General features: G+C 54.7%; 4 protein-coding genes across 4 annotated transcripts in view; 2 read left to right on the plus strand and 2 right to left on the minus strand.

Annotated features, from left to right (window-relative positions):
* Positions 1-1195, minus strand: part of VDBG_08259 (Spc97/Spc98 family protein) — a gene marked incomplete at both ends in the record, with an annotated part of 2402 nt that extends 1207 nt beyond the window's left edge. The window contains one exon of the mRNA XM_003001168.1: positions 253-1195. Coding sequence (XP_003001214.1) covers positions 253-1195 — 943 coding nt within the window. The remainder of the gene's footprint in view (positions 1-252) is intronic.
* A 690-nt stretch (positions 1196-1885) lies between these two features.
* On the minus strand, positions 1886-3769 carry VDBG_08260 (conserved hypothetical protein; the record flags this gene model as incomplete). Its single annotated transcript, XM_003001169.1, has 3 exons — positions 1886-2730; positions 2800-3478; positions 3560-3769. The coding sequence occupies 3 exons, from the start codon at positions 3575-3577 to the stop codon at positions 1886-1888; spliced, it is 1542 nt and encodes a 513-aa protein (XP_003001215.1).
* Positions 3770-4430: 661 nt separating this feature from the next.
* Positions 4431-6935, plus strand: VDBG_08261 (conserved hypothetical protein; the record flags this gene model as incomplete). Its single annotated transcript, XM_003001170.1, has 1 exon — positions 4431-6935. The coding sequence occupies one exon, from the start codon at positions 4431-4433 to the stop codon at positions 6933-6935; it is 2505 nt and encodes an 834-aa protein (XP_003001216.1).
* A 1804-nt stretch (positions 6936-8739) lies between these two features.
* VDBG_08262 (DUF323 domain-containing protein) lies at positions 8740-9613 on the plus strand (the record flags this gene model as incomplete). The annotated part of the gene is made up of 4 exons (XM_003001171.1): positions 8740-8955; positions 9012-9130; positions 9202-9440; positions 9498-9613. The coding sequence occupies 4 exons, from the start codon at positions 8740-8742 to the stop codon at positions 9611-9613; spliced, it is 690 nt and encodes a 229-aa protein (XP_003001217.1).
* Positions 9614-10127: the final 514 nt, after the last annotated feature.

Genomic DNA, 10127 nt, shown 5'->3' on the forward strand with positions numbered 1-10127 from the left:
CGGGACTGGACTTGGTGAAATGAAAGCGCAACAAGTCACGCCCCAGTTCGAGGCCTTCGTCTTGGTCAGCGTGCTGCCCTTGCATCAACCCCATCGCCGCCCACGTCTTGGCCAGCACCGCTGTCACTTCGGCCTCTTTCAAAGCGAGGGTACCAAAGCCTCTCGTTTGTCGTACGCGAGATTATCCGCTCGTTTCCATCGGCTCCGAAGCTTCTCATCTGCTTGTTGTGTAAGAGCCCATGGCAAACTCACCCCGACCGAGAAGGAAGAATTCGCGCAGCAGGCGGAGGATCTCGACAACTCTGCTCAGAGGCAAGAGCTTTTGAAGCGTGGTCCTGGATAGGCTCACGCGGAGAGCGGTGATGGCTCTTGAGAAGCTCGCTGTGTTGAGCGGATAGGCCAGGCCCGAGAGCTCCCGGAGTTGTGATGAGAGGTGGTCAAGCCCCATGAGGCCCGAATCGACACTGCTCTTTACGCGGACATGGTTCAGTGATTTGCCGATGAATAACATGGAGGCTGCTGTCGTAGGCGTGACAAACTTGGGAAGCAGTGTTGGTGTGATAACAAAGTCATGATCGCCATCTTCCGCCAGCCGGACGAAGAAGTCGCCCTCGCCGTGACTCGGCAATCGGCCGTAAAGAATCCAGGCAGACACCTGCTTCAGCCACGCCGTCTCGGCAACCTTGACCAAAGTCAGAGCGGTCTGCTCAATGTCCATGTATCCGCTCTGCAGCTCAGTGCGCAGTCGATCAATCAACTGAGCGCCGCAGCACTTTCCACCTTTGTGCCTGCCCAGAATAAACTGGACTACCTCTCTCAACCACTCCAGACGCCTGGTCCATCCTGAGAACTCCCCAATAACAGCGGTCAAGGGTACAATATTGTAGGCGCCCACTAGACTTGAATCATGCCGCAAGACCGTCTCTTCCACCTCCAGGACTTTGCGCTGAAAAGCAGCCAGATGAATCGACTCAATTGCCGTTGCAACGGCCCGGCATATAGTCGAGGGATGTTCTGCCGAAATCTGGGCCGAGTGGCCCAGGAGCTTGATGTTCAAGTCGCTGAGGTGTGCGGCGGTGGCGAGAAGTTCGCGTTCGGGGGGCGAGATGGCGGCAAAAGCGGTGGGTTGAACGCCATCGGTTCGCAGGAGTGGTGAAGGGTGCCCGGACAAGGACAGGAGGATTTCGTGCAGCATAATTGGACCGGCGCACTACGATTGCAATCAGGTCATTGTTGGGGCGAAGGAGGTACGGAGCAGAGTGACATACGAGGCACGCGGCGGCAGCGTCGTTTCAGCTGGCCTCTTGGACCGACTCGAAGTAGCTAGATCGTGTATGAGAAGAATGATACTGCCAAAGATCTCGAAGCGGCACATTGAGCACGATCGTTTGTCGTGTAGCTGCCAGATGGTACCCCCAGCCAAAATCCTGGTGGGGGTGGTCTCGTTCGGAGATGCTCTGTCCTACGCTTTAAACGACAAGCGAGAGGCGTGGAAGTGCTAGCTGCAGCGAAACTCTACAACAGACACATGCCACGTGTGGCTCGATGGACTTGTCTACCGTAGTGGTGAAGGTGAAGTGACCTGTTGACCACCATCGCGACAAGACGCGACTCTGACGTTGCTGCCCGATAAGCACGATGGCGGGTTGAAATCAGTTATCGCAGGTAGACGCGCCCCACTCGCCCCGCCTGCCATCTTCAATGCACCAGCGAAAGCACCACATGCCTGACAACCATTTTCTGATCATGGTTGAAAAGAGTTTAAGATACCGGTCATTTGTATTCATTGCTGTTTGCAATCGTAGGTCTACTGGCCGCAGGAAAGCAAAAACACAGGCATGGGCATCTATCAACGCCGTAACCATCAAGGCTCCGCCGCCCCCCTTCAGATGGGCTTCTTACCCTTGCTGCTGCCACCTTCATAAGCAGTGTGAATGCTCGCGGCCCCGCTGATGTTCGTGTTGCTGTTGTTCCTCTCCAGTGTGCCTGGGGAGACAGTGCCACCATCGCCGCCGCCCACAATGATCTGACCACCCCCGTTGCCCACCTTGCCGACTACCATGCCCTTCGCCACACTCTTCAGAATGGCTCGCCGGGAGACGCCCGTGACATCAATGTAGACAAGGCCAACATTCTTGAAGCCACCACCAATGTTCCGCGAGGCCTGACCGGCCTCAGAGCCCCACCGGTGCTCGACCACCTGTGAAACACTCGAGGCAGTACCACCCAGAAGGTTCTTGCCGGCTTGCTCGATACCATCGGCCACGGTGTTGAAGGCCATAAGACTCTTGTTCAGCAGCCCAGGTTTGTAAGACTCGACTACGTTGCCGTCCTTGTCATAGCCTCTACCGCTTCCGTCCTTCTTCCTACTAAGGGAAGCACCGAAGTTCTGCGCGTACCTTCCAATGTGAGTGACCGTCGTTGCCGACAGACCGGCAGCCTTTGACGAGAAGGTGTTGATTCTACGAATTCGGTCGTGTGCTGCGGGCGTGAACGTGACAGGTTTTGACACAGGCTTGGTCTTCTGCGAAAAGGTGTCGGCGCCGCTCTGCAAGCCCTTGGCGATGAGATCGGATGATGTAACGATCAGTCTGGATGCCTTCGAAGCGTTGTTCACGAGGAATGACCTCTTGTACGAAGGATGCATCACCATCTCGACGTACTCCTGGGATGCTGGCTGTACCTTGACAGCCTGGGTGCTATCAGAGGGAAGTGTGATTTCGACAGGATCTGCGCCATTCTTGTAATCAGTCAAGTGTCTTTACCTCAAGCTTAACAACGAGGGGCTCGACCACGTACCTTTGGATCCGTGCTTGATACCGCTGTCATCGACTTGATATCCCTCGGTCAACTCGCCAATGACACTACCATCTTCCTCGTCGACCAAAACAATCCTGCCACCCGGATGCAGGCTGTGGCTACCTTGCGCGTAAGCCTGGCCTGGTTCATAGTCCGCGGGGTTGTATGCAGGCAGTGGCTCGGATCCAGAAGCCCCCGATAGATCCTTCTCTGCAGCCCTGGTTGTGGAGACAGGAGGAATATCAGCCTTGGCTGCCTTCTTCGGAGGCGGAGAGCGTTCGAGAAAGGCGGTACATTGGGCCAGGATGGTCTCAAAAGTGTCGACATCCTCCTGAAGACCTTGACGGCTGCCCGTGTCCGGAAACTCAAGGCGGGTAAAGGCACCGCTGTCGGGGCCCAAGTCCCAACGGGGAATGAGGTAGCTTCTGGGAGGTTGGTGATAGATCTGGGTAGTGGCTGGCAGAGGAAGATCGAGCTCGGGTGGGAGGTGTAGGTGCAAGTAGAAGTCTTCGGGTGGAGTGTTTGTGCCAGTGGTGCCGGAGGCGTCTGCGAACGGTGACGAAGTCGGCACCATTAAGAGGGAGAGGGTCTGAGGGCCAGCGGGCGTCAGAGACTCTTCCACGCCATTGGAAATGTGGTAAGCCTGGACGCCATTGATGGCGTACAGAAGCTTAGGGTCCTGCAAGCAAATCCGTGAGCAGATCGATCGATATGATGGGCGACATCGGCTGTAAGCCGCAGGGTAACAGGCATGTCATACATTGTGTCCCGAAGACATGTTCAAGTCCGCGTATGGAGGATGCGCCAAGCCAACAAAGGTAGGTAGTTGACGAGGTGCAGGATTTCGATTGTCTTGCAGTATTGAGCGCTGGGTTGACTGCTGGATTGAGGGGCGGAGCAGCGTGGGGGAAGTGCAGGACTGCGATGAAGGATGAAAGTTGATGGTTCGGAGTTGGGATTCGTTCCTGACAGATGCCTGAATGAAAACTTGGCCCTGAATTTGCAGATTCGTAGCTGTGAGTAGGAAATATCAGATCGTCTCCTCCGCCCCTCCTTCGTCACAGCAGGGCGCTGGAACTGTGACGGGGTTGGTCATTGAAACGGTGCCATGTCGGAGGCGCTTAAGCATGGGCGCGAGAGGCCTCTCTGAATCTCCAGATGCGACGTCATTGGTGCTGCCATTCTTGGATCCATGTCGTTGGTGACAGCACAGCCACTGACCGCCCCAGTTGAGCTCGAAGCTTGTCTGGCCCTGGACTGATCGCCGACAATGAGATCTCCAAGACTGCGTGAAACGTTTGGCTGCACGTGAAGGAACTCTTGCCATTTGGTACGATGGCCAGGAATATGTAGACCCTCATTAACCGTGCTGGACCACTATTGTTAAAAAAATATATCCTGGTCCATCGCCCTTTCCGCATGGAGGACCAACACCCCACTGCTTACCTGAGCGAACCGATGTGGCTTGCTATTGAACATGGTGACCTGATGATTTCTCCCATTGAAAGCCAATATTGCTCCCAGCACCAATGTCTGATATATTGAGGTGCCGAGCTCCCTTTATGCGCCATGATCCATGAGTATCCGAATTATTCAAGTGACCACGCTGCAGGCCGACTAAGTCGAATCGAATGGCAAGAACGGACGCAGAAGGACCTTCGCGTGTGCGGTCCAGTACAGCTTGCTTACGCTGCAGGAGGTCCAAGATCAAGTGCGACAATACAGGCCAGCTTGATGCTGCCTGTAGGAATTGCATCAAAGCAGGTCAGCGCTGCCAATGGCCAGACCCATCTGTAGTGCCACCAAAACGGACAGATGCGCCGTCAAGTATACGCCAATATCGGGAGTCGGGTCGAGGAAGAAAACGTCCCAGAATAACCCCGGCCAATGCTCAAAGCGATGGTCAGCAGAACGCCGAGGATATTCTCTCGGCGCCTTTTCTTGACAGGCATGTATGGGATCAGATACTGGCCACCTATAAGCTCCATTTCGCAACAGAGCTACCTTTCCTACACATTCCCACACTAAAGGACAAGATCTACCAGTGTCGGAGAGATCCAGCCACGGGTTCGTCAGAGCTGAATCTGGTACTGCTCGGAATTCTCGCCCTGACAGCGAGATACCACGACGAACTTGTTAAGTATGTTCATCGTCTCTCCCACGACAAGCATACTAGTGCAACCACCGACGACCAGGCCCGATATTGTGTAGCTCCAGACCTCTTGCCGCATGACACTCAGCCCGAGGCAAGACCGCGTGGAGGGCAATCCAGACCAGCAGCTGCCGCTGCCTCAGAATTCTTCGCCGACATTCTCGACAAAGCCTTGGGATCTTGCAGACTGGCCATGACAAGAGCAACCGTGGAGCGCGTTCAGGCATTCTTGATGCTGGGTCTATACCAGTGGATATCACGAGACCATCAGGGCTTAGGGTCTTGGATGTACGTTGGCATGGCCATACGCATGGCGCAAGCGCTCAAACTTGGGGTTGGAGACGTGGCTCAGTCCTCATCATCTTCCCCGTTGGCCGAGAAGATACTTATTGATGGAGAAGTGAGGCGGCGAACAATGTTCAGCTGCTTCATACTCGATCGTATACTATCGTGCGGAAAAGATAGAACTTCTTGCATACGCTCGGAAGACCTGCGTATTCAGCTGCCCTGTTCCGAGGAAGATTTCGATTTGACTCGACAAGTCTATACCGGCTTTCTCCGGGGCTCGCTTGTCTCCGTTGTAGCCAACCGCCCAGACAGCCCCAACATACTCAGCAGTTTTGTACAGCTCATTGACATATGGGGAGAGATTTCGCACTACAGCAACGCCGGCGGCCGCTTCTTCGAGGAACAAGACGTTGCTCCATGGGAAGCGCAAGCGAAATTTTCAAGACTCTCGCGGAAGCTCGTTGACTTCAACACAGAGTTGCAAATGACTGACAGCTCTCTCGGGTTCACACTCTCTCGGCAAAATTATTTCAAACATGACAGTCGGCAAGGCTCCAGTGCATTTGTTTCGCTGCACATGCTTATGTGTCTCTCAAAGATCATGCTTCATCGCGAATATATCCCATTCATTCCCGTCAGGTGCGGAAGACCCAACGGGCCGTTGGACGAGCCCACTTTTGCTCCAGACATCACTCCGCCAGGTTTCTGGGCCAGCAGTGCCAACGAGCTCTTCCATGCTGCAGCTGAGATCTGTGATCTGATAGAAATATGCGGCGAAAGATTGCCACACTCATCACTTGTGGTGTTTGCCATCTGGCATGCTGCTTATGTCGGGCTGTATGCTCGTCATTTCCCCCAAATGGATGTAAACAGGTCCATGGTCGGTATCGAAGTCGGTCAGAGAGACGGCTATGCAGTCGCTGGTACCAACGAACTAGGCGAAAGCACCAAAGCAGCCTTGGACTCTCTTCACCGACTAGCTCGGCATTCAAATCTTGCCGCCGAGTATGCCTTGAGGTTCAAGGAAGCTGATGAGTTCTACGCTAGAATTATCGACGATCATAATCGAAACCACGACTTGGACCGGGCTCTAGGTGCACGAGAAACAGGCCCGAGAACACGTAGTGTTCGAATGGGTGGCAATGGGGGCGGCGTTGAGGAATGGCATAAGAGAAAGGACTATCTTACCAACAATGGTTCCATCATTGGAGATGACCGCTGCCGAGATAATGACAAGACAGATCAGGCACAAACGCCGCTATCGGACCACGTTCCACCTGGCAAAGAACACTCGCGAGGCCTGGAGCTGGATTTGGCGGCGGCTGGTGCAACACCTGCTGGCATGCAAAGATCACTTCGAGCCGAGTTAGCAAGCACGGGTCGGTTAAGCCATACACACCACGACTATGGCGTTGCGTCAAGGCGTGGGAATGGTTCAAACGACAATCCGCAATCCAGCGTGCCGGACCATTCGCACTTTGGCAGCCCGTCCATGTATGACTTGACAGCGACGGATCACTATACAAGGCTCGATGCCGAGCTCGTCGCAGACATTGAGGGGAAGCCCTTCGGGTTCGGTTACTTGGACCAGAGCGTTTTCGTGGGAGGATTCAATGAGCTCTCCCCTGGCGGATGGGAGGCCCCGTCACAGGAGGTATCCAGACTACTGTTCCCTCTTACGGAAGAAGACGCATGAGCATGAAGGGATATGTATGCAAGGAATATGGCTGCCAAGCAGCGTTTGTGTCCACGGTCAAGTGCCCCCCACGTGCGTCGGCCTTGGGATCAGATTCCTGCACCTTGTCGTCTGTTTGGTCGCATCGGGCTTTAGGGGCTGGTCAGACATGCTATGCTCCGAGTGATGCGAGGAACAGCAGCAGCAGCTCAGCCAACAGGGACAGTCCAGTACGGAGCAAGCCCCGCGAGGTGCAGCTAGGAGGATGGCGGGCGCACAGATTCAGGGCGGTTGAGTGCTCGAGACGCTGGTTGAGTAGGTGAGGGGCAAGCGCAGTTACCCCGCAGTTTACGGGTATCGGAGGCGTTAGGCAGTGGAGGCGTGACGTTACGAAGGCCTCATACCCGCTGTCATGACCACTACAATCAGGGACAAATTGGTCATGGTTTCTTGGTTGCATGCACGATCGCGAGGCCCGCATCTCGGTCTCATCGCAGCATGGGTTCTCACCAGAGACGAGCAACGAGGGAACAACGAACGAGTGATGATAGCTATGGATCCAAAAACGGCCTTAGCACTGATCGCACAACACAGGCCCTTCGAGAATTGCGAGCTCTGCAACAGTATTGATCACCAAGCTTCGGGCAAATCACCATTCGAGCTGGCGGCATCACCGAGTCGACGGTCCTGCCGAGCTTACTCACCCTCAGGATTGACAGTTCAGCGCAGAGGACGCTCTGTCGGACTTCCCCCTGCCATGATGCTGAGAGGCTCGTCAATGGGTCGAGTTCACGTTACCTACTTACCTACCTACCTACCTACCTACGGCTGCTACTCAGACAGGGATCTGCAATTCCCCCTAATGTCCAGCTCCAGCTCCACGACCGGCTACAGTACCTATACCTCCACGCCCTTCTGTCTCCCTCGAAACGGGCATGGTGCATCGACGCGTGTGTGAGGTCCACGGGGACTAGTACCGTTATTAATCCCCCTTCATGACCCGCGTTCCACCCACATCTTTCGCGTACTGGCCTTCCAAGATGGCCAATGTGTCCTCTGTATTCGGAGTTCATCGTCCATCAGCATGCAGCTCGTCGTAGCTTCCACTGTGCAGGTGGGGCGCGGGGGGGGGGGGGTCGACCATCTGATTCTGAACCGCATCCTGATTAGCCATCGTCTTTAGGCCTCCCACGCAGCAACGTACTCCCTTTCCCCTTGGTGCGGATCCCAAGGCAAAGAAAGGTATGCATGGCACGAGAACAAGGACGGACGCGCGAGTTTTGCGCAGCGCAGAGCCACTGCCGCGACCATTCCCCCTGCACGCTGTGCCACGGTCCATGAATGGTGTTTAGCTGAGCAAGCGGGCCATGCGACAAAGCAGATACCGAGGCGTCCGATGTCTCCACGCCGCTCATGACCTCGTACCTACGTAACTGGGTCAGCCCTTCGCCTAGCTCAGGCTTCCAGTCCGTCCCAGCCTAGGTGCTGGTACCATTCCATATTGGCATCGATGTATCTATACATCGCGTCGTGACTTTTCCCACTGTGGGATATAGAAGGTGCACCCTGTTCATTATTAGTTGTAGGTGGAGGTACGTACAAGCGAAGGTTCGTTCTCAACCCTGGCAACCGGGTCAGGAATACTAGCTCTACAAGTGTTCGATATAAGACCCAGCCGCCACCTCCCCTTCCCTCCCGTGTGCCGTTGTTCCATCCTCCGATCGTCAAGACGGCTAGTCTTCACGGTTCCTTATTTGTCTGGCAGTCAAGTTTGCTTCATCTCTCGTCTTCTTGTCGCCCCTTCTGAGCCCTTCTTCGTGCCACCATGCCGGCCACAACATCGCTCGAGCATGACCAAGCCCTTGGCTGCAAGGCAGCCCAGAAGGTAGCGTCCCAACTTGACATTATCGATGTGCGGCGAGCTGCCGTCGAAGTCAATCTGAAGGACGACATTCTGTCCATGTGGAACCCCAAAGACGGCCCCAGGAAGCTGCCGACGTTGCTCCTCTACAACGAGAAGGGTCTGCAGCTGTTCGAGGATGTAGGCCATCAGTTCCACAGGACTTTTGTGGTCATATGGACACTAACTCTGTAGAGATCACGTATCTGGAGGAATACTACCTAACCAATAATGAGATCGAAGCTCTCACACAGTACTCTAAGCAGATTGCTGAGATGATACCCTCTGATGCTATGGTCATAGAGCTGGGCAGTGGGTTCGTTCCCCCCCCCCGCCCCCTCCCACTTCCCGCAAAGGCGGCCATTGTTCCTGACATTCGGGTTGAAGTAACCTGCGTAAGGTCTGCCTACTGTTGCAGGCATTCGAAAATGCCGGCAAGAACATTGACTATTATGCGCTCGATCTGTCTCGAGAAGAACTGGAGCGAACACTAGGCCAGGTGCCAGCGTTTCAACACGTAAAATGCCACGGATTGTGGGGTACTTATGACGATGGCCGTGAGTGGCTCAAGTCACCCTCACTCGCCTCGAGGTCCAAGTGCATCCTCAGCTTGGGCTCAAGCATCGGTTTGTTACCTTGCATCCATTCGAACCTGTAGCCTGAATGTTGACCCTATGTGCCAGGAAACTTTGATCAAGCCGATGCTGCCGATTTCCTCAGGAGTTTCGGCGACATTCTCCAACCGTCAGACACCATGCTCATTGGTTTGGACGGATGTGAAGATGCGGCCAAGGTCTAGTGCGTCGGTTCCCGCTCCTTAGAAGGTTCGAATGACATACTGACAACCCTATTAGCCATGGTTATAATGGTGAGATGCCTAGCTACTATTTTTGTGACTCGATCGACCTAGCGCATAGAAACTGACCTTCTCCATCACAGACAAGGAGGGCGTCACACACCAGTAAGCTTTCCTACCTTCGTAACCAAATAATCACGAACCTTTTCTTTCCATGGTCGAAGAGTCTTCTGACGCTCAACGCAGATTCCTCATGAATGGCCTGGCCAATGCAAACGAAATACTTGGCGAGGAGGCATTCAAGCTAGACGACTGGCGTGCTGATGGCGAGTACATCTTTGACGATCAAGGTCGTCGACATCAGGCCTTTTACTATCCGGTTCGCGAAACAGCCGCTTTGGGTGCCGTCGTCAGGCCGCACGAGCGTGTTCAGATCGAGCAGAGCCTCAAATACTCGCCACCTGAGGCTAGAAAGCTGTGGCACTCTGCTGGCATGGCGGAGATTGCTCGGTGGCAG

The sequence above is a fragment of the Verticillium alfalfae genome, genomic scaffold (genome assembly GCF_000150825.1).
Source record: "Verticillium alfalfae VaMs.102 supercont1.12 genomic scaffold, whole genome shotgun sequence".
In the NCBI taxonomy this organism is placed as follows: domain Eukaryota; kingdom Fungi; phylum Ascomycota; class Sordariomycetes; order Glomerellales; family Plectosphaerellaceae; genus Verticillium; species Verticillium alfalfae.